We start from the raw sequence: 25,008 nt of genomic DNA on the forward strand, positions 1-25,008 counted from the left end.
CTACAAATTGATTTATAATCGTCACCCCAGAACAGAACATCCTTGATGCGCGCTGAACCGGCCATCCTTCAGCGCGGAAGAGAACCCCTCCGTCGTCGTCCGTGGATTCGAAAGCGATTATTATCTCGCTCATATGTATGCCAACAACCTTCCACCAAGTAGGTAGGTATGCATAGGTGGCATCCACTTCATCCTCCGTCGCAAGAATTCCGAGGACCTTGTCGTCGAGATTCATTTCAATACGACGCATTATGGATCGCATTTCGATCGGCAGCAACGGTTTCGCTGCAACTCAGTCCTAGTGTTTCAAAACATCCGCACTGCGAACCCAAACGACATCATCATCATCATCACCGCGTCGCCGGTCGAAGGTGGGTGACTTCATCGGCACTAGGAGAGAAACCCAGATAGGTGTAAAAGAGTTGCTGACTAGGCGACGCTTCCCCATTATTCTCCTGTTGAGAGTCAGTCGGTTGTTGATCGGCGCTTGTTCTGACCGAGAAGAATAGTGATTGAGTTGTCCGTCCTTGATGGAAGCGTCCTACGGCAATACCGTTTTTGGATAATCTATACACCACGAAAATAAAAATGATGATGTTGTTGAACAACTTTCGATTACGGTGCGTGTCTACTCTGGCTGATGAGCCTGTTGATAAATTCTCTGTCCACTGCGCTAATCTTCTGCAATATTATTTGACAAAAAATCACGGATCTGAATATATCTTGAAAAGACACTGACAGCGTTTTAATAGTGGAGCTTTTGAAAATTTCTTCTGATAACAAAAAAAGGCATTTAATAAAACCAAAAGCATTGTATGAGCAGATAGTCTTTTTATGGAGAAGGCCCAGGAGCAGGAATGTCTTTCAGAAATTCTTTTAAAAATTTTTGCTAGAGAATTCTTACAGAAATTCTTCTAGGAATTCGCTAAAAGAACCCTAAGGGATTTCTTATGGAACTACTTCAGAAACTCCTCCAAGAATTCCTCCAAGGATCCACCCGGGAATAAACGTGATTCTTTCTGGAACAACCTCCGGGATTATTTTAAAAATGCCTAAAAGCACTCTTCTTGGGATTCCTTCAGAAATTCCTCCTGGAAAACTCCCCCAGAATCTGTTCAGAGATTCCATTAGGAATTCCTCTTGGCATTGCTTCCGAGATTCCTCCTGGTGTTTCTTCAGGAACTCCTTTTGCGATTCTTTCATGAACTGCTAGCTACAGGGATTCTTCCAAGAGTTACTCGGCTCTACCCCATTTGGCATAACGCCGTTTGGCATAATGCGAAGAACTGCCTTCTTGGAAAGAATGTGCATAGTTCTTGTTATGCCAAATGGCCATTATGCCAAATGGGATAGAGCCGAGTTCCTCTACGTACTCTTTTTAGGATTCGTTCAGGATTTACTCACGAATTTCAGCGATTTCTTCAATATTTCTCCTGTGATTTATACAGAAACTCTTTTTGAAATTCTCTCAAAACATGATACTTGGTGTTCTTCCTGGGATTTCTCTAGGAATTTCTTCAAGAACTGTTCCAGGATTCCTCTGTGAATTCGTCCAGGTATCTGTTTAAAACCCTCTTGAGATTGCTCCAGGTATTCCTTCAGGGATTCTACATGAAAGTTCTCCAGTGATTCTTCAAGAAAATCCTCCAGAAATTCCTCCAGGAGTTTCTCTGGAGATTTCTCATGGAATTTCCCTAGAGATTCCTCCAGGATTTCTTACAGGAGTGTCTCCAGGTATTTCTCCGGAAGTTCCCCCAGGCATTTCTTCAGGAGTTCCTTTAGGGAATCCTCTAGGGATTGCTCTAGGAATTCCTCCAGGAATTCTTTCAGGAATACCTCTAGACATTCCTCCAGGACTCCCTCCAGAGATTTCTATAGGAATCCCTCCAGGGATTCATCCAGACATTCCTCCAGTATTTCATTCCAGGACTCCTCCAAGAATACCATTAAGAATTCCACCAGGAATTCCAACAGAAATTCCTCCAAGAATTCCTTCAGAAATTTCCCCAGAATTTTCCAAGAACTCCTCCAGGGATTACTGCATGAAGTCCTGCTGAAATTGGTCTAGGAATTCTTTCAAAGGTTTTTTTCAGGAATCCCTCAGGAAATCCTCTAGGGAGTCCTTCAGAAATTCTCCTGGGAAATTCCCCGAGAATTTCTCCTGGAAGTCCTCCAGGGATTCCTTCATAAAATCCTTCAAGAATTTCTTCAGTAATTCCTCTGGGAATTCTTTAAGGGTTTTCTCTAGGAATTTTTCCTCCAGAGATTTGTTCAAGGATCCCTCCAGAGATTCCTCCTGGAATTATTTCACGGATTCCTCCAGAAATTTCACCAAGAATTTCTCTAGAAATTCCTTCAGGGATTCCTCTAAAGATGCTTCCAGAAATTTCTCCGATATTCATGCTTCAGTAATTTATCCAGATTAAAGAATTCGTCCTGGAATTCCTAAAGAAATTCCACTGGGAATTCCTCTAGTAGTTTCTCTTGAAATTTCTTCTGAAATTTCTCCAGGGATTCCTCCCAGAATTCCTCTAGAAATTCCTCCAGAATTTCATTCAGGGATTGCTCCAGGATTTTTTCCAGGAATAGTTCCTCGAAAGTACCGTAAACCGAGGTCATATTGATCAGCGGGGTGAAATTTCACCAGGGATTCCTCCCAGAATTCCGCTAGGGAATCCTCTAGGAATTCATCATTTCTACCAGTGTTTGCTTCAGGAATTCATCCAGGATTTTTTGCAGTAAGTCCTCCAGGAATTTCTTTAGGAATTCCTCCAGGGTTTTCCACGGTATTCCTGCAAGAATTTCTCCAGGAATTTGTTTACGAATTCCCCCGCGGATTGGTCCAAAGACTTCTCTAGAAACTTACCCAGGGAATACTCCTGGCATTTGTCCAGAAATTTCTCCAGGGAAGCATCCAGGAAATCCTCCAACTATTCCTTCAAAAATTCCTTCAGGGATTTCTCCAAGAATTGCTCCAGCGGTTTCCGCCAGGGATTTCTCCGAGAATTCCTCTACACAGATCGAAAAAAGAGTGTAAAATTCTGTGACATATAATGCACATGATTGGAGCGTGGGATATCACAGAAGTTTACATTACATATCATGTACACAGTTAGAAAAAATCACCGACTTCGGTAATGTTTTACCGAAATCTCAACCGTTAAGTTTGTTTTACAGGAAAAAAATCGGTAAAGGTAGTAACTTTTACCGAAGTTCGTTAGAGTTTGACAGATAAACGATAACATTTTACCGAAATTTGTTATTTTTTTACAGAATTTCGTTTAAAATCCATTACCGAATGCTCAGCGGTTGAGATTTCGGTAAAAATTACCGAACGCGATTAGCTGTGTAAAAGTCATAAAATATCATGTAAACTTACATTATATGTCATGTAATTCAGCATGACTCTGAGTGTTTACATGACATATAACACAAATTTACATGATATATCATGTAAACCATCATAACACTAAGTTTACACAGCTAATCGCGTTCGGTAATTTTTACCGAAATCTCAACCGCTGAGCATTCGGTAATGGATTTTAAACGAAATTCTGTAAAAAAATAACAAATTTCGGTAAAATGTTATCGTTTATCTGTCAAACTCTAACGAACTTCGGTAAAAGTTACTACCTTTACCGATTTTTTTCCTGTAAAACAAACTTAACGGTTGAGATTTCGGTAAAACATTACCGAAGTCGGTGATTTTTTCTAACTGTGTACATGACTAAAATGAAGTTTACATGACCTGTAAATCTCATTATTTTTATCTGTGTAGAAACTCCTCCAGCAGTTCGTTCAAAAAATCCTGTAAGGATTCCTCCAGAAATTTGTCTAAGAATTCCTCCCGGGATTCTTAAAGTGATTTCTTCAGAAATTTCTCCAAGGATTTCTCCCCTACTTGCTCTATGGATTCGTCCAGGTATATTTTTAGAAATTTCTTCAGGGATCCCGAAAGGATTTACTCCAGGCATATCTTGCAAGTATTACTCTAGGAATTTCTTCAGGGATTCCAGGAAAAATATTCAGGAGCTCTGTTAAACATTTCAGGAATCCGTTCATTATCTTTTCCAGGGTTTCATCCAAGAATTTTTCCAGAATTACCTGAGAATTTTTTGAATTACTTGAGGAATTCCTCCAGCGATCTGTATTGGACTACATCAAGATAATTTTAAAGGGATACAGGAGTCAGAAAATTTTCTAAGAAGTCATCCAGGTGTTCTTTCATACTTATCTCCGAGAAATCTTTAGGAGTTCATCCACAGATTTATTCATAAATCCATCCATGAATTTCTTCAAGAATACCCCCTGCAGCTCCTGCAACGGAGTTTCTTCAGAAATTCGTCCTGCAATACTTTCAGGAATATATTCTGTTATTCTTTTAGTCACTGTGACTCGCTGTAAACATATATGTTCTTATATGCTAGAAGCAGGGGGTCTACTAGGAATAAATTCCTAGGGAAATCATTGAAGGAACGTCTAGAGGAATCCTTGAATTAACGCCAGAAGATTTTCTAAGAACCTCTAGAGGAATGTTTGAAGAAACTCCTGACTGAATCCTTGAATGAATTATTGAACCACCGAAGAACTTTCTGAATCGATCTCTGATGGAGGAATCATTGAAGAACATTTCCTAAAAATAGTTTTCAAACGAACACATTAAACATCTCACAATATTCAACATATAACATCCACTGACTATTTTACTGGACAAAACGGAAAAACTAGGCAACGGTTCACTACTCAGTCTTGTTTCTATTCTGTGCCTTTCAACCGTCATTTTGTGAAGTTATTCTATAGAAGTGGGCCCAATGTTGTATGCAAGTCCAGTGGGTTGAAGGTCTATTGGGTATCATTGTCGTTATCAGTAGTATGATTTGTTTTGATATTTGTATTAAGTGTATGTAAAATTACTACATGTTGTATTTAAGTAAACTATCACAGTCACTTCGTTTGTTTACTGTTTTTCCGTGTTGATGATATGGCACACTTCTAAACCAGGGAGAACGGAGAACCATCGATGTGAATCAAGTATCTCCGTATGATCCAAACCGAAGTGATGGTTGCCATAGGCGAAACTACCGGGTTTGCCGGGGATGCCAGGCACCCCCTAGAATTTTGATGCATTGCTGTGAGATATTGAGCGATTAATGATGAATGGATGAACTCATGAATATTTGATTGTATTGCACCTTCTGGTACAAATCCATAGTTTCGCCCATGATGGTTGCTGTCGGCCGAATGCAATAGGAGAGCGGTTCTCTCCTTTAAGCGGCCAAGTTCATAGCTGGTTGTAGTTGTAGTTTAGTCGTTGTTGTTTTCGTTGTTGTCATTCATAAGTCCGTTTAGTGTGTTTATGTCGCTCTTACGGTGTCCCAGTCTCTTTTTCAAAAAAGTTGTTGTGGGTTCAACGTATCGTTCCTTGTTGTTATTGTTGTCTTTGGATAATCAGCTTTAAAAATTGTAGGTAATCGACAACTGAGCCTGTGCACGATGACGACATCATCATTGTTGGTGGTGTTGTCTCTGGTCGCCGTTGTGGAATGTTGATTGGTTTGGCAATGTCGTAGGGATCTGGGATAGTGATTTGTCTGATGATGTTGGTTTATAATGTTGTTGATGCCTGTGAGAGATTCGTACTTCCTAAATCGTTTGAAGAAGTTTGTAACCATATTTCGACACATACATTTCAAAAGGGCGTAACTGCTTTGGAATCATCACCTTCTTTTAAAGCTGTGAATCATGTGTTATGATTTCCATGTTTTTCACAACAAGTACCAGATGGGAAAAACTCTCCTCTTTCCGACAACCACGGTGGTTTGAGTGTTTTTTTTTTTTTTTCCTTCTAAACCATAGGGGGATAAATCTGCTCATCAGACACCCTAACAGGAAGGTTAGGGTAGTGTGGGGATGAGGCCGTCTTCTACAATGCCGGTAGAAGCCAGGACTACTCTCTCCTCGACCCACTAAAACACATTCCTATGGTCGCCAAACCCTACGTCTCTCCGGAACCACCAAGAAGGTATTGCTTCAGAGAGGGGCTAGTGCATATCGCACCCTCAAGGTTAGCTGCCGTAGCCTAGCAGCAACGAACATCGATGACTCGCACTGGAGAGTCCATCACGATAGCATGCTGGCGCTTAGCCAGTTTCCCGAGTGGTCCTCGCCACTCCCTTTGTCCACGGAAGGCGGGCAGGGTCAACCCCGCCCGCGCCCTACTGCTGAGCGGACATCAAGAACTGATGCCCACATGCAACCCGATCTGACCTGCTGAAGGCAAGGGTATCACTACCCTTCAGGCCTTATCAGCTGCATCCGTAGGTTGCAGACAGCAGGGTCTCACCTACCCCGACCCTTGCCGGGGACCCCTTTCCAACCGCGGGCTCAGATCCAACCCAGTAGACCGACGCCACGACAGCACCGCTACCGGGACTTCCTCTCCGCGGCCACTTAATCGCTGTAAGGGTCGATCTCGACCGCAGGGCACCGGTATGACCTACGAAGCCGACTTCGAACCCCTGGACCACCTCTTGTACTGCATCTGGACTAGCCATTCTCCGAGTCCACGCGCCACCTCCTTTGTAGCTCCCAGACGATATGGGTGATAGCCGTTGAAACGGCATTCCAGCTAATCTCATCCCTACACATTCTCTGGACCAAGTTGTCCGGAGTTGTGTCCTCCCCGCATGTGGCAAGCATGCGGTCACGCATTGTGCGAAAACGCGGGCACACGAACAAAACGTGTTCCGCCGTTTCCTCTAAACCATTGCACACTGGGCATTCGGGAGAATCCGCATGCCCGAAACGGTGTAGATACTGTCGGAAGCAACCATGGCCTGTAAGGACCTGTGTCAGGTGGAATGAAACTGCCCCATGGCGCCTATTAATCCAACTATCTACCCTCGGTATCAACCTATGGGTCCACCTTCCTTTGGTGGAACTGTCCCACGCGCGCTGCCATTTGACCATAGAGGCCATCCTGACAGTCTTGCGTATGCCTCTTGTGCCGCGCATTTCGAAGCACTCCATATCCTCACTGATAAGAATGCTGATGGGCACCATACCAGTAATGACACAGAGAGCGTCGTGTGACACGGTACGGTACGCGCTTGCAACCCTCAGACACATAAGCCTGTAAGTACTTTCCAGCTTCCGTCGGTAGCATTCAGTACTTAGCGCGGTACCCCACGCCGGGCCGCCATACCTAAGTATGGACGTAGCAACACTAGCCAGAAGCTTGCGCTTACTGGCGTACACCGCTGAGCTATTGGACATCATCCGGGACAGTGCCGCAATAGCTGTGGAGGCTCTTTTACAGGCATAATCGACGTGGCTACCGAAGGTAAGCTTATCGTCGATCATCACGCCCAAGTGCTTGACAGAGCGCTTCGACAGGATAGTGCACTCTCCTACACTGATCTCCGTCTGCTGCGCCGACTGCATGTTGTTCACAACCGTCACCTCTGTCTTGTGGTGAGCCAGCTCCAGTTTTCTGGACCGCATCCACGCCTCCACAACCTTGATCGAGTGGTCGGTAGTCAACTTCACCTCCTCGATCGTTTCACCGTAGACTTCGAGCGTAATATCGTCGGCAAATCCGACAATCACCACTCCCACTGGGTACTCTAACCTCAACACCTCGTCGTACATGACATTCCATAACACCGGACCCAGGATGGAACCTTGCGGGACTCCTGAGGTTATGTGAAAGCACTTCCGACCCACCTCCGTGTCGTATACTAGTACGCGGTTCTGGAAGTAGCTTCCGAGAATCTTGTACAAGTACTCCGGTATCCCCAGACGCAAGAGCGCATCAGCAATAGCAGCCCAACTGGCGCTATTAAATGCATTCCTTACATCCAGAGTCACTACCCCGCAAAAGCGAATTCCCCTCCTCTTAGGCTCGAGTGCTTTCTCGGCGGTTTTTGTAACCGACAAGATAGCGTCTACGGTGGACCTCCCCTTCCGGAAGCCATACTGGTTGCTCGAGAGACCATTTACGCCCTCAGTGAACTTCAACATTCTATTGAGGATGATCTTTTCGAGCACCTTCCCCGCCGTGTCAATCAAGCATATTGGTCTATATGCCGACGGGTCTCCGGGTGGTTTCCCCGCCTTTGGCAATAGTACCAGGCTCTGCCTCTTCCAAGCTTCTGGGAAAACTCCCTCGTCCAGGCATTTCTGCATAGCAGACCTGAACATCTCGGGAGCTTCTGCAATAGCTACTTTTAAGGCCAGGTTCGGAACTCCGTCCGGACCTGGGGCCTTACCTACGCTAAGGGACTTAGCTATCCCCGCAAGTTCCACATCGGTGACCCTTTCCTCATCGCCAGCCCCAGTCCCCGGCTGTCCTACGAAAGGAGGCCAAGGACTAGGATCATGACGCGGAAAAAGTCCTCCAATGATCCCCTCCAACATCTCTGGAGATTGCTCTGTAGGAGCCATCACACCTCTCGTCTTGGCCATAACGATCCTGTAGGCATCACCCCACGGGGTCGTATTGGCGCTCTGACAGAGACCCTCAAAGCAGGCCTTCTTGCTTGCTCTTATCTCGGTCTTGAGCGCGGCTTTTGCAGCGGCGAACACCACCCGCCGTTCGTTTCGCTCTTCCTCTGATCGTGCTCGCTGCATCCGCCGCCTAGCCCGTAGGCAGGCGCGGCGCAGGTCCGCAATCGCGTCGGTCCACCAGTAAGCCGGTGGCCTCCCATTTCTAGGGTGGACTCTCCTAGGCATGGTCGCATCACACGCACGTGAGAGCACCGCTACCAGCTCGTCGCCGTCTAAACCGAGTAAGTTTCGCTCACGGCGGAGCGCTTCCCTAAATACCTCTTCGTCGAAGTATGATGTCTTCCACCTACGAGGGCTTGGCCTTGGCCTAGCCGCCTCTTCTTCTATCCGCTGTCTGCTGTTGTTGTAGTCGATACTGTAGCGAACCGCCAGGTGGTCGCTGTGAGTGTAGCCATCATCTACTCTCCAGTTCGAACTACTTGTTAGGCCAGGACTACAAAAGGTCACGTCAATAATTGACTCCGCTCCGTTTCGACTATAGGTACTCTTGGTACCGACGTTAGCCAAGTCGACATCTAAGATGGCCAGTGTTTCTAGCAGGATCTGACCCCGCTGGTTCGTGAAACGGCTTCCCCATTCCACAGCCCAGGCATTAAAGTCACCCGCTATTACCACCGGCCTTCGCCCTGTTAGCACGGTCGTTAAGCGGTCCAGCATTTGCGTGAACCGCTCGATCGGCCACCGCGGAGGCGCATAACAGCTACAGAAGAAGACCCCGTTTACTTTGGCGACCACGAAGCCCTCATAGGTAGTAGACACCAACTCCTGCACGGGGTATTTACCCGTCGTCCATATCGCCGCCATTTTCCTGGTCCCATCCGAGGCCCAGTTGCCGTTGCCGGCGGGTACTCGGTATGGATCCGAAATGATGGCGATATCCGTCTCCCACTCAGAAACCGCCTGACAAAGCAGTTGCTGAGCCGCATCACAGTGGTTCAGGTTCAGCTGCGTTACCTGCACTGTGATTTGTTGCTCACTGCGGCTTTCTTAAAGGCCGGGCACCCTGGACCACCCATCGCGTGTCTGTTTTTCGAGGTTTTCCCGGTACAGATCATGCAGATGGGCGGACTCGTGCAGCTTTGGGCCTTATGACCTTCAGCGCCGCATCGCCTACACAGTTTGCGCCTGTCGGGGCCTTTGCAGTCCCACGACTTGTGTCCTGGTTCCAGACACCTGAAGCAAACCTCAGGTGGCTCGTGGAATGTCAGGTGACAAACACACCAGCCCACCTTAATACTCCCTACTTTAACGGATTTTTTAACATCCGCCACAGGTAGCTGAACCAGAGCTATCTGTGTCCCTGCTGGCCCCTTCCGCAGCCTGACGGCTGTGGCGGCCACCTGAACATCGCACTGTTGCCGCAGTGCCGTGACGAGCTCTTCCGCTTCGGTGATCTCGTCTAGGTCTTTGACCTTCAGAGTTGCCTCATGCGTAAGAGCCCTCACCTCCACTCCATCACCAAGGACCTCTTCTGCCAGCCTCTTGTAGGCGGCGCCCTTGTGATCCTTCTGGCGCTTAAGCTCCAGGATCATTTCGCCCGTACGAGTACGTCTGATACTGCGTACATCGGCTCCAAGACCCTCGAGCTTGGCGTCGCACCTCATCGCCTTCAAGACGTCCGAGTATTTCGACTGTTCGGTCTTGATGACGATAGCGTCACCTTTTTCGCGCCTGGCACCTGCCTTCCTACGCCTTGGCTTGGCGACCTGCGCTTCTACCTGCGGAATCACCTTCTTCTTCTTCTTCCGCTCTACCTTTGTCCAAGGAGGGTCTTCTCCTTGGACCGCCCTGCTCTGTGGCTGCTGAGGGCCCACCATTGGTCGCAACCCCTTATTCCCTTCATTCCGGGACGGGACAGCCTTTTCAGGCCCACCCTTCCCAGCTTTCCGGGAACCCTGGCTGGGGTCCGACTTTCCAGCGTTACCACCAGCTTTCGGGGTTATTATACGCCTGGCCTTGCGGGCGCCGCCAGACAGCTCCTCACCTGACGGCTGCCTCGCCCGCTTCTGCGAATGCTTGTCACGTTTGTCACGAGCATTCGCTTCCACACTCCTCGGACTACCTGCGAAGGAGAAGGCCTCTGTTTGTGTAAACTTCGACACATTCTCCTTTGCTGGTTCCGCAGCTGTAGCAGCCAGCAACGCCACCGCGTGCTCCTGCTTGGCCTCATCGACAGACACTCTAAGTCTAAGCAAGGCCGTTTTCAGGTCCTTGCTTATATTCGACTTAGTTGTCGCAAAGTCGATGATTTTGCCAAGCTGGTGCTCAGCAACCTCTAATGCGGGCCGTCCTTTACCAACTTCTTGGCTTATGGCCCTCAGCAGCCACGCTCCGTCCATGACCTCCACCGGCTGGCTTGCCGTGGAGTGGACAGGAGCTCCCACGCTTGAGCTACGTAAGCTACCAGCACCTGACTCCTCGCTTCTCCTTGTCGGAGACCTCATCAACCCACTTCTTGCGAAGGGGTTGATCGCACCACTACTTCCACCTAAGATATTTGATTTTTGATTCTTGCTCATTGTTCCCACGAGTTGCACGAGAAATAATGTCCACCACGCCAGAGCTCTGCATTAACGCGGTAAGGGACAGCATACTGTGGGGGGTGCCCAGGTACCCCACAGGCTCCGTTAAAGATCGAGCATCTTTTTCACCCCCTCGATCACTCATTCCTCGGCACGGGTCGCCTGACACCTTGAATTGGGGTTAGTAGTCCTATTCTTAGCCGGCAACTACGCGGCTGACTCGCAAGCGGGGGGGTGCGTCAGGCCCCAGGACATCCGTCCCTGCTGCCCCGGTGGTTTGAGTGTAAGGGAGGCAGTACGACCTACAGCTTTGAAAGAAGGTATTACTTCCAAATGCAGTTACGCCCTTCTGAAATGTTGGTGCCGATTTTTCTTCATATGCAAAGGTGGCTGTATCTTAGTTAATGTAACTAAGTCCAATTCTGTTATAGAACCCTTGAGAAAGATTGAATAAACAGACGAAACGTCGGCCATAGAAAACATGCTCTAGTTCCGACCGCTCCAAAGAATGAAAGTCGAAAAAAATTCCCGGTACAAAATTCCAGCAGTCGAAAGCATCCAAGTAAAATGAAGAAAAATCTAGGAGGAATCTCTGAAGAAATAACCGGAGCAGTTCGAGAAGAAAATTATCGAGGAATCTCTATAGGAACTACTAAAGAAATACTTGAATTATCTATAGTAAAATATGCTGACGGGAGTTCTGGAGGAACTCTGAATAAATTTCTGTAGAAATTGAATAAATGTCCCTTGAATTGGGTTTTTAAATTAAGAAAAATGTATCAATTTTTTGATTTTATACGAAAGAGCACCTTTTTCTGAGCCGCTATGATTTTTTTCAGATTTTTAAAACATCACTTTGGTACCTAAAATGAATTTCAAAGAGATTTTTCAAAACCACCTTTTGACAGCTGGGCAACTGTTTGACAGCTCTGCCCAGTACAAAATGCGACGAGGAGTGATTCGACAAATCGCTCCCATACAAACTTCAAACTGTTTTTTAAATAGGTTCCCGAGCACCAAAATTTTTGGAAATTTGGATTTCGGCTCAGTTTGGCATGGAGAGTCAGAATATGGGATTATCTCAACATCGCTAAAGATGCCAATTGGGTTTTTTAATTATGAAAAATGTATTGATTTTTTGATTTTATACGAAAGAACACCTTTTTCTGAGCCACTATGATTTTTTTTTCAGATTTTTAGAACCTTATTTTGGTACCTAAAATCAATTTCAAAGAGATTTTTTGAAATCACCTTTTGACAGCTAGGCAACTGTTTGACAGCTCCGCCCAATACAAACTGCGACGAGGGGTGATTCGCTCCCATACAAACTTAAAGTTGATTTTTAAATAGGTTCCCGGGCTCCAAAACTCATGAAAATTTGGATTTTGGCTCATTTTAACATGCAGATTCAGAATAACGCATTATCTCAACACAGTTAAAGAAGCCAATTCTGTTTCCGTCTAGTCTACGTTAATTTTGGGCACAACCTTAATCCAATTCCCGGCACACATTCTACGTGACACTACGGTACATAGGATGGTCAAATATTATGATTTGAGCGTAAGTGTTTTTTTTTCGAAAAGTCCGTCAAATTTTCAGAAATTCTAATCATTTCATATTAATTATTGATATGTTCATGTTATGTACTCAATTAATATGTTTGCCCACAAGATCATAATATGTCATCACAGTGCAATGAAGAAATCTTTCTCTGTGGTTGTGAAAAAACGATGTTTGGTATGAAGAAAATCCATGCACTCATTTGCTTGCATCCTTCCTAGACTGAGACAACTTGATGTTAAATTTTACCGACGGGAAAAAAGTTATTTATTTAATTGATTGAACAACATTTGCTGCATTCTTGACTAGTGAAATCCAACTTTAAATTGCCACAGAGCTTTTGTTGTGGGGTGTCCAACAAGTCTAAATCTAGCGAAGTATAAATTGAACGGTGATGAAGAACAATTCGGCTAGTTAGTTCAAAACAAGAAAAAATGTCAACTAGTAAGTGGAGTAAAAGTGAAACGTCGAATTTGGTGTAATTAGATTTCCTATTCTAAAGAGGCTGGTTATTAATAGTTCACATCTTTTTGCTTCCATCAAATGAGGCATTGGCAACTAGATAAGTCAGAATACCAGTAATGATTGTCTATTTTCCGTCTGATATGACGGGAATTAGTACATATGACGAAGTCAATTTTTACCTCACCTAACTGAATTATTCGGCTAAGTTTTAAGCAATTCAGCCGACAAAGAAACCCATGACGAAGAAAAAAATGCCGAAAACACAAATGTCACCCTCTACAGTAGACATTCGCTCGGTGCAAACGGTTTAACTGCAATGCTTTTAACTGCAAGTCCGCTAAGTGCAACAATTTTGCAGTTATCGCACCGCTATCTGTCAAAAACGAAACGTCAACAGAGTTGCGATGTTTTTCAGATGCACTACAGCTGCATTGCGATGCTTTTGAGTGCATTCTGGTGCATCCAACAGCAATTGACAACTGTTTGACGGCTGTCAGTCGTTGCAGTTAGCGAATTTCATTAGGTAACTGAAACGTAAACATGTTGCACTTATCGAACGTCTACTGTACTAAAATTTTCATATATAATTCCACGCTTTTTTATTCCATTCATCGTTTTTATTTGAAAAATCAGCCCATCATACAAACTAAGAATGATTGAAACGTTATTCTGCTCATTAAATCATAGAATAATCAATGACCCTGTGATTACCAAATCAAGTCAATGAAACCGAATCTAGCTAAACATAATGGCTTGTGAATCAAGGTCAAATTTTAAATCCATCGCCTATTAAATCCAAGCCAATATCATCGTTACGAAAACATAATCACCCAATGCTAACCAGGCTAAGTTGCGCAAACTAAAGTGTCTCGAGTGTTTTATCCAGGCTCGTTAGCGCAAACCACTCAGTAGGTGGCGGTAATGAGCAAACGTCAAACAGGAGTAAAAGCGATACGAGCGCCATGACCGAACGATTTGCGAACTACAAAATATTTGAACTAACCGTTAAAAATGGTAACGATGAGAAGTGAGACGTCTGTTTGTCTGTGGTTGAAGTTTGCCTGTTAAGCATCACAAACTCAGCCCACCTTCATTTAATTAATTTGCTGTGTAGCTACAAATGTTTCCATAAGGTCACTCACATATATTACATTCTCCAACTTGCGTAGATAACAATTTTCCCAATGAAAGCGATGTACGTTCAGTAGAACCTCAAGTTCTTACAAGTGGCTATGATCAAAAGTACATAATAGAGAGTAGATTGCACAATTTTAATTCGAAGCTCAAATTGCTGATTTTCTCACCAACGAGTGTGGCCCACTGAATTTCCTGGTTCCAAGTATCTAATCGAATAATTTAACCAACATCTTCTTCGAAAAGCTCCAAATTTCAAATCGAAAACAATGGTCCACCAAGAACAGACGACGCACTAACCTAATTAGTTCCAGACAACTGATCAATTCCCACGACAATCCGAAATTGCACACAGAGCCCAGCCCCACACCTCCTTGGTGCAAAACCTTCTTGGGAAATTCCCGGAGCGGCAGGAACGGTTTCGCGTGTTTCTCCGAAATTACTAAGTCAAATCACAAAACGAATAAAAAAAGCTAATTACATTTAACGCCGGTATACTGTTGAGCAGGAACTAGTGCCGGCATCGTCACCGCCAGCATCAGCAGCACAAAGAACTCCATCCAGCCGGGTTGAAGCCGCTTCATCGTTGTTCGGAGTCTCTGCCTTCTACCTTCTGACGCCAACATCCACACCCGGGCAAAGATTTTTGCACCGATAAAAAATCACTTTCACGACACCACTTTGCGCCAACAACCGTCCGCCACTCCACACACGATCACGACTCGTTGCCTAATATGGATTCTAGATCTTAATCGAAGCCCCCCAAGTAAGCAGAATCACCACACTCACTACCTATACAGCGTGTTCGTGATCGCCCTTTCGATCACTGCGACGATCACTTCTAGCAACACTATCTTCTTCTCAAACTTCAACTCGAACTCGACTGGACTTCCCACCGTTGGCGTTGTTCGCTTCCGACGACGACGGCGTGCAAATATCAACTGAGCAGGTTGCAATGTCGAAATCATGTTTTAAAACGTATAAACACTCCGGGCTGATCTTAGTTTTTTGCTAAATTGCTACAAGCTGTAGTGCTGAGATCGCGCCGAACTTCTCAAGCGAGTAGTTGAGTGTTTTGCTCTCCGCGCAGCAAGATCGCAAACAGCTCAGACTCACCCCGCGCCACGTGCTCTCTTATTGCAAAAGTTTGTGCTAGGTATGATGATGATCATCGCAACTAGCCGGCTCTCTTGATTCTCCCCGGTGTGGTGAGGGAGGACCGTGAAAAGAACCGGCTCTTTAGTTGATGCGAAGATTTCTGATTAAACGTGTATTATCGGGGGACTTAATTAACTATAATCGATCATCCCGTGATGAACGAGGAGTTTGGTTATAATTCTCACCGTTAGACGTGGTGTCAGAGTTGCTTGGAGTGTGTGTGGGAAGGGACTAACAATTAACATGTTTTATTGATTTGATATTCAGTAGATCTTTTTTTAACAAAATGTAATTATAGCATAGTATATTCGTCGACATAATGCTTGTTAGTCTTCATCTAACCAACATGTCTTTCAGGCATTTTGTATGGCTATTTTGGTTGAAGGTTTGAAAGTCATCCAGATCATGAAGGTGTACTAAGGGAATTCAGTTACAAGCATCACCCATTTGTTTCAGTTTACACATGTCTCACCCACTTACAAACAGCAATCCCACGCACATAGGGGAAAGTGGGGCAATATGCCATTTTTCAAACTTTCATCGTTTTCAATGATATATAGCCTCATTTGTTAGGCTTCCAAAGTGGTAACAGCAACTAGACAATATTTGCTCGATGCTTCAGCAAAAATATTCACTAAATTATTGCATTTTCATTGGTTTTTAGCGATTTCAAAAACTGGTTCGTAAAACGGAAGTGGTGCAAAAAGGCCATCTGCCATGGGGTAAGATGCCACTTCATGAAAACATTCAAAAATTACGTCCTCCAGTTTTCTGGCATTTTCGACTCACTTTCACCTTTTTGTCACGTTTTTTCGTTTACTCAATACATGGAGTGTTACCCCCCTCCCCGCAAAACGATGATCGTAATATTCGAATGACCCCTAACATGGAAAGCGTAGACATCAACAACCATGCGACTCCATGCGTGCCTCAATCTCGTTGGAAACACTTGGCTGGTAATAAAATCACCAGAAAACCTTAATTGCAAGCACGGAAAACCGGAAGTTGCCAATTTTCATTGGGAAATCAAAAGATTTTCCGTGGGTTTGGCGGCCTAGCATCTAGAAGAATGTTCAATGCAAACATATCTTGACACCGTTCACCTATATCAATGATCAAGTCCCATTCAGGAATGATTTTATGAGTTGGGCCATTTTACCCCATCTTGGCATTTTGGGCTCTGTTCCCCTATCAAGAAACAACCCAGCGCAAGAATTCAACTGCACGTAAGAATTGCGTGTCATCAACCTTATGCAGATCCGTTTTTGGTCACCATCTACAGTTCCGACTTCTGAGTGGGATTTTCTGCTACGGAATTTAAACTCGGTCAACAAGTTAGTCATTCTTGTTGTCTTCAGGAGAACGTGGATTTACGCTTTTGCTTAATCAACTCGAACAGGATGACATAGCTTTGTGGCATTGAGGCTTTCCAGCAATTTATTTATATTAGTCCTGTTCAGTGAGGTACAGTGACCGGCACAAAAAAAGATCCACCATACACTCCCGATCAAAAGTTTGGGGTCACACCCTCGAAAAAATGTCATTTTTTTAGACCCATATAATTAGGTCGACAAAATTTTAAGATGAGAGCGGTAGTATAACCCATTTTCTATTAGCTTTCAACTGCTTTTTACAGAACTTAGCTAAAAAATGTAGAAAAAAAGTTATTAAGTAAATTAAGGAGAAACTTCAAAGAATACCAATATGGCTGCCACAATGGCCGACTGGGACCCCTACTCACGTTTTCAAGAGCACAAATCTTAAAAATCCGTAAACAAATGTGCTCGATTTGGAAAAGCTGCCTCCTTTTACAAGTGAGCAAAGATTTGTGCCTCTAAAGTTTGTATGCAAAGTTGCAATGGGATTTCTTGATGTTTCACCTTAATTCTTCATGTCTTCGACCAAAAGTTTGGGGTCACCCCTCAAAATGATGTATCGGCCAAAAGTTTGGGGTCACTTTCGTAAAACATGGAAAAGTGATTTGTTGATATCTTTGTCATCTTTCATTCAATTTTAATTCTTCTTGGCTAATTTGAAACAAAATGAATGACACTTACTGCATATACATTGAACCACACATATTTGCCCGCAAACGAGCGAGAAGTGACGCGCTGGTCTTCAAAACCGAGGCAGACACATACGCCGAGGTGCTGAAGACCATGCGAGGCAAGGATCGTCTCTCACCATTGGGCGCGGATGTAAAAAGCATCCGGCGCACCAGGACGGGAGAGATGATGCTAGTGCTGAAGAAGGAAGCAGCCAATAGGCCTTTTCAGTTGACAGGTCCGCGCATGCCACTGTTTACAACTGCTGAACAAAGGCGCAAACGCTAAACTGTCATTTTCATAGGAGAACTGTCAAAGGCCCGAGAAATCAGCTGATTTAAGACGTCAAATGAAAAGGCCCATAAAGGTACTTCCTACAAAGCACTAGCCCAAGAGGTACTTGGCGAAAAGGTGCAGGTAAGAACCCTATTAAACGGCGGAGGCAACTCTCCAGTGTAAAAACCTAGACGAGATTACCGACGCAGAGGAGCTCGCAGCCGCACTCAAACAGCAGTGTGAGATAGATGTACCAAGTGCATCGATCCGCCTGCGTAAGGGTCCGGCTGGCACGCAGATTGCCGCGCTCAAACTCCCCGTAGGGGATGCGAATAAGGCGATTTCAGTCGGGAAGATCAAGGCAGCTTGGTCAGTGTGCCCGCTCAGCATATACGAGCCGCCGCCAGTGGCGTGCTTCAAGTGCTTTGAGCAAGGGCATAAGTCCTGGGCATGCAAAGGCCCAGACCGGAGTAAGCTCTGCAAGTGTGGAGTAGAAGGCCATATCGCCAGGGAGTGCAACTCTGCACCAAAATGCCTGATTTGCACGGCGAACAAGGGCCACACGACGGGCGGGCCTAAATGTTCAGGCACGCGAGGAGGTCGAAGTTCCAAACGATAATGCAGGTTACACAACTAAACCTGAACCACTGTGAAGCCGCACAACAGTTGCTATGGCAGTCAGTTTCGGAGTCAAGTACAGATATCGCACTACTATCGGACCCATACCGCATCCCTCCCGATAACGGAAACTGGGTAGCGGATAAGGCCAAGCTAGCGGCGATCTGTACAACCGGTCGTTTTCCGGTCCAGGAAATAGTTTCCACGTCGCACGAGGGCTTCGCAATAGCGAAGATCAACGGGGTATACTACTGCAGTTGTTATGCCCCTCCCAGGTGGACGATAGACCAGTTCTCGTCTATGCTGGAATCGTTAACAAGTGCAATGGTGGGATTGAGTCCCGTGGTCATCGGTGGAGACTTCAACGCCTGGGCGATTGAGTGGGGTAGCCGCTTGACTAACGCGAGAGGTTGGGCCTTACTCGAAGCTATGGCTAGACTAAACAAAGATGTCGCGAACGTAGGCGACAAAAAAACCTTCAGTAGGAATGGTGCAGAGTCCATCATTGATGTGACCTTCTGGAGCCCGGGTCTAAACCCTAGCTCGAACTGGAGGGTCGACGATGGATACACGCATAGTGACCATCTGGCGATTCGATACAGAGTGGAACACGGAGGAAGACGGCCACAGCCGAAGGTCATCGGGGATGGCTAACCTCGCGGTTCGATAAGCCGGCATTTGTGGAGCGATTGTTTATGGAGAGTAACACCGACGATCTATCCAGCGGTGATCTAGTCGGAACCCTAAGCCGTGCATGTGACGCCGCTATGCAAAGGCGATCCCTACCCAGAAATTGACGCAAACCGGTGTACTGGTGGTGTCCAGAAATCGCAGAACTCCGCGCATCGTGTTTAAGAGCTAGAAGGAGGATGCAAAGGGCTCGTACCGATGAGGATAGAATTGAACAAAGCGAGGCCTACAGGGCGGCTAAACTGGCACTGAATAAAGAGATTAAGACTCGTAAGCGGGCGTGCTTCGAAAATCTCTGCCAGGCAGCCAACACGACCCCATGGGGTGATGCCTACAGAGTAGTCATGGCCAAAACGAAGGGCGCGTCAGCACCCCCAGAACGCTCCCCAGAGATGCTGCAGAAGATCGTGGAAACGCTGTTCCCGCGCCACGATACAAGACCATGGGCCCCCGTTCCCTATAGCCCCGGTGACGAACGACGAACTCATTGCAATAGCAAAGTCGCTTAAGTTGAACAAGGCTCCCGGTCCGGACGGTATCCCGACATTAGCCATCAAGACGACCATCGAGGCTAAGCCTGACATGTTCAGAATGGATATGCAGATGTGCCTAGACAGAGGCGAATTTCCGGAGAGGTGGAAAAGGCAAAGATTGGTTCTACTGTCCAAACCCGGGAAGCCACCTGGCGACCCGTCGGCATACAGACCTATCTGCCTGCTGGACACCGCCGGAAAACTGTTGGAACGGATCATTCTGTCGAGGCTGATGGTCTATACCGAGAAACCCGATGACTCTGATCTCTCGGATAACCAGTTCGGCTTCCGGAAGGGTCGATCGACGGTGGACGCTATTAGGGCTGTAACCAAAACGGCCGAGATAGCGCTCCAAAAGAAGCGAACAGGAATCCGCTATTGCGCGGTCGTCACGCTGGACGTTAAGAATGCGTTCAACAGCGTCAGCTGGACCGCCATTGAGTGCGCAATACACCACCTAGGAGTCCCGGTTAGCCTATGCCGGATATTGGAGAGCTACTTCCAGAATAGAGTGCTAATCTATGACACCGAGGAAGGCGAGAGGAGCTACAAAATCACCGCAGGGGTACCGCAGGGGTCCATCTTGTCGATAGAGTCGATAGAGGAAGTGGAACTGACAGCAACTCACGCAATTGGCATAGTGGAGGATTGGATGAGGTCGAGACATTTGGCACTCGCGCACCACAAAACGGAGGTGGTGGTGGTAAACAACCGCAAGTCTGAACAGCAGGCAGTGGTCACCACAGGTGGATGCACGATCAACTCTAAGCGCTCACTGAAGCAATTGGGGGTCATGATCGACGATAAGCTGAAATTCGGAAGCCACGTAGAATATGCCTGCAAAAGGGCAAGCATGGCGATAATGGCATTGTCAAAGATAATGTCAAACAGCTCGGCAATAGTCTCGAGTAAGCGTAAGCTGCTCGCGGCAGTAGCGGTCTCCATACTACGGTATGGCGCCGCTGCATGGTCGAAGGCGCTAGTGGTTAACCGAAACGTGAAGCGACTTGAGAGTACCCACAGGCTGATGTGCCTTAGGGTAGTGAGCGCATACCGCACGGTCTCAAAGTACGTGGTATGTGTGCTAGCGGGCATGATGTCCATAGCTTTAGTGGTGGCAGAGGATGAATAATGCTTCGAGCGACGCGGCATAAGAGGCGCGAGGCGTATCGCCAGAACCTCGTCTATGCTGAAGTGGCAGAGCGAATGGGATTCCTCCAGCAAGGGTAGATGGACACACAGGCTCATACCGAGCGTGTCCAAGTGGACGAGCAGGCCCCATGGCGAGGTGAATTTTCACTTGACTCAATTTCTGTCAGGCCATGGGTGCTTTAGGTGGCATCTGCACAGATTCGGACACGCAGGCTCCCCCGCATGTCCGGAGTGTGCAGACTGCGACGAGACCGCGGAGCATGTGCTCTTTGAATGTCCACGTTTCGTGGAGCAAAGGTCGAGTATGCAGGAGGTATGCGGTAGAGATATCACGCCTGACAACATTGTTGAAAGGATGTGTATGGGGCGGACAAGTGGGACTCCGTTACTTCCACGGTTTCTCGAAGGAAGAGAGAGAATGAGTTTTTAGTGGGTCGATCCCCACATCACCCGAGGAACCACCTCTTGGGTATCTGTTGCAGATTTTCTCATTCTATAAAAAAAACACATATTTGTTAAAGTTTACATACTAAAACTTAACGGAAAGTTGCCTCATTTTTTGAGGTGTGGTGAAATGTGTAAACTTTACATAACATTTTTATATACAAAAATCGTTAAATACGTTAAGTTAAAGACATCAAACGTAAATTTATTTAATTATCTTTGAAAAGAGCCAAAAAGAATTAAAATTGAACTACAGATGACGAAGATATCACTTTTCCATGTTTTACGAAAGTGACCCCAAACTTTTGGTCGATGACATGAAGAGTTAATTTACTTAATAACTTTTTTTCTACATTTTCTAGCTAAGTTCTGTAAAGAGCAGTTGAAAGCTAATAGAAAATGGGTTATATTACCGCTCTCATCTTAAAATTTGGTCGACCCAATTTCCAGCGACACTGCCGTAAGTTTTTAATCATTTTTTAGAAAATTTGGCAACTTTGGGTTAAGTTTACATACAAAATTTTTTGACAAAGTTTCTTTTAAATCATGTTCAAAGTTTCTTTGACTTATTATCTTTTGAATGAGACCTAGGGTCTTGAAATTGGACGCAAATTGGCGGAGATATGGGCCTAAAAAAATGACATGTTTTTGAGGGGGTGACCCCAAACTTTTGATCGTTAGTGTATATTGGTTACAGTTTATAATGAAAACTACATGTAAAAACGTTAAATTATACCTTTCAGTGAATGCACTACACCCAATTTACATTGTTTTAGTAATAGAGACGAACCAGCCAAGGGCTGAAAGTCTCTCTAATAAAGACAAATCAATCAATCAATTGTTTTAGTAATCTGTGTGAAAAATATTTGGTAAAAATTGGGTCCACTCTTAAAAATTAGGAATTTACACATCCATAATGTAATCGACGAATTTCGCGCCAACCCTTCTATGGGGCTGGCAGCACCCTCTCAGAATCGAACGATACTTTGTGGGCATAAACAATAGGTCTTTCGAAGCAACTTTGCATATTTTGTTTTTCGAATTTTTTCAAGAGTAACATTTGAAGAGGGCCTAATTTTTTTTCATAGATTTTTTTTCAAATCGATGTAACTCAAAAATGACAAGACCTACAAAAAAGTGTTGTATGGCGGACTATCGTTAAATTCCATGAAGTTTTTTAGAAAAATATCTAAAAAATACAAAATTAATTCCTACACTGAAAAATTAAGGTTTTAAAAATTTAAATCGATATTACAAAAAACCCTATGTTTTTAAATCGATGATTTTTTTTTCTGGAGAAAGGTATTTAAATTATTTACATTTTCTCCAAACAATGTTGCTGTGACATATTTAAGGGAGAAAAGTTTTTCTAACAAAAACTTTTTTCATGTCCACATTGAGCGAATATTTTTCATCGTGTTTCGTGCCAACATGGCCATATATAGGTTCAGTATCCTCTCATCAACCAATGAAACTTTATGGATGTTTAAAAAATTTTGAAGAAGCAATTTTGCATAATCTAACATTTATCTAGACTATCATTTGAAAAGGGCGTATTAGGGTGGCCCATACTTATATGAAAAACATAAAATTCGAAAAATGACAGGGGGGTTTGCAGAACGTGACGACCCATACAAACAATCGTGAGGTCCCATACACAAAGCGTGACATAGAGGAGAGGGGGGTTGAAGATGGTCGAATTTTGCGTGACATAATTTGTGTATCACCCCTTAGACTAAATCGATTTCGCTCAAATGCTGAACGTAGCTTCTGGGAATCCAAAACAACTGATGCAGTAGGTAAGGCTTGGCATTTTTTGAATTTTATGTTTTTCATATAAGTGTGGGTCACTCCAATACGCCCTTTTCAAATGTTAGTCTAGATAAATATTAGATTATGCAAAGTTGCTTCTTAAACATTTTTTTGAACTTCCATAAAGTTTCATGGGTTGATGAGAGGCTGCTGTACCTATATATGGCCATGTGGCACGAAACACGATGAAAAATATTCACTCAATGTAGACATGAAAAAAGTTTTTGTTAGATAAACTTTTTTCCCTTAAATATGTCACAGCAACATTGTTTGGAGAAAATGTAGGTAATTGAAATACCTTTCTCCAGTAAAAAAAATCATCGATTTAAAAACATAGGGTTTTTTAATATTGATTTAAATTTTCAAAACCTTTATTTTCAGTGTAGGAATTAATTTTGTATTTTTTGAATATTTTTCTAAAAAACTTCATAGAATTTCACGATAGTCCGCCATTCAACACTTTTTTGTAGGTCTTGTCATTTTTGAGTTACATCGATTTGAAAAAAATCTAGGAAAAAAATTAGGCCCTCTTCAAATGTTATTCTTGAAAAAAATCGAAAAACAAAATATGCAAAGTTGCTTAGAAAGACCTATTGTTTATGCCCACAAAGTTTCGTTCGATTCTGAGAGGGTGCTGCCAACCGTTGGTCGAGTTGGCGCAAAATTCGTCAATCAAGGATTCATCCAGGCATTCCTTCAGAATTTAATTCTAGGATTTCTCCAGGAATACCTTTAAGAGTTCCACCAGGAATTAGTACAGAAATTATCTCAGAAATTCCTGCAGGAATTCCTCCAGGAATTCAGCCCGGAATTCTTTCAGAAATTACTACGGCCATTTTTCCAGGAATTTCTCTTGGAAATCATCCTCCCGGAGTTTATACAGGAATTATTCCAAGAAGTCTTTCAGGGATTCCTGCATGAATTCCTGTTGCGATTCCTCTTGGAATTCTTTCAAGGATTTCTTCAGGAGTCCTCCAGGAAATCCTCCAGGGATTCCTTCAGAAATTCCTCCAGGAATTATTCCAAGTATCCATACATTCCTCCAGGATTTCATCCAGGCATTGCCCTAGGGACTGCTCCAGGAATTACCCCAAGAATTTCTCCAGGAGCGATCCAGAAATTCTTTCAGAAATTCCATTATGAATTTCTCCAGGAAATCCTCCAGGGATTCCTTTTTGAAATTCTTTCAAGAAGCTCTTCAGTAATTCCTCCAGGAGTGTTCCAGGGATTCCTTCGGGAATTCTTTCAGGGTTTCCAGAAATTTCTCCTTTAGATATTCCTCTAAGGATTCTTCCAGTAATTTCTCCAGGAATTCCTTCAGGAACTGGTCCAGGAATACACCAGAAATTCCTTCAGGGATTACTCTGAAGATTCTTCCAGGGATTCCTCTGATGATTCTTTCAATTATTCATCCAGATATTCCCCCAAGAATTTTTCCTGGAATTCCTCTAAAAATTCCTCTGGGAATTCCCTATGAAATTATGTAATGCAGAAACTCCTACAGGAGTTCTTCTAGAGATTTCTCAAGGATTCCTCTAGGAATTCCTTCAGTGATTCCTCCAGGTGTTTCTCTAGAGTTTCCTTTAAAAAAAAAACCGGGGGAAATTAAACCAAGGATTCTCTGAGGAATTCCTCCAGGGATTCCTCTGAAGTTCCTTAGAGTTCCACTGAAAATTTTTCAACGAATTTCTTTAGAGATTCCTCCAGGAATTCTCACAGGCATGTCTCCAGGCTTTCCTTCAGGAGTTCCTCTAGGGGTTTCTTTAGGAATTCCTCCAGGAGTTCTTTTAGGAATACCTACAGGCATTCTTCCACAGATTTCTACAGGGATACCTTCAGAGATTCATCCAGTCATTCCTTCAGGATTTATTTGTGGGACTCTTCCAGGAACACCTTTAAGAATTCCACAAGGAATTACCTTAGGAACTCCTGCAGAAATCACCTCAGGAATTCCTGCAAAAAAACCTGCAGAAAAAAATCTAGGAATTCCTTCAGAAATTACTACGGCAATTTATCCATGGTTTTCTCCAG

At 44.5% G+C, this 25,008-nt stretch overlaps 1 protein-coding gene across 1 annotated transcript in view; it reads right to left on the reverse strand.

Moving 5' to 3' along the window:
• Positions 1 to 15,249, reverse strand: part of LOC115267763 (uncharacterized) — a 67,581-nt gene extending 52,332 nt beyond the window's left edge. Inside the window, exon 1 of the mRNA XM_029875015.2 lies at positions 14,731 to 15,249. Coding sequence (XP_029730875.2) covers positions 14,731 to 14,875 — 145 coding nt within the window. The 5' untranslated portion in view covers positions 14,876 to 15,249. The remainder of the gene's footprint in view (positions 1 to 14,730) is intronic.
• Between the last annotated feature and the right edge of the window lie 9,759 nt (positions 15,250 to 25,008).

This window comes from Aedes albopictus, chromosome 3 (assembly GCF_035046485.1).
Source record: "Aedes albopictus strain Foshan chromosome 3, AalbF5, whole genome shotgun sequence".
Classification (NCBI taxonomy): domain Eukaryota; kingdom Metazoa; phylum Arthropoda; class Insecta; order Diptera; family Culicidae; genus Aedes; species Aedes albopictus.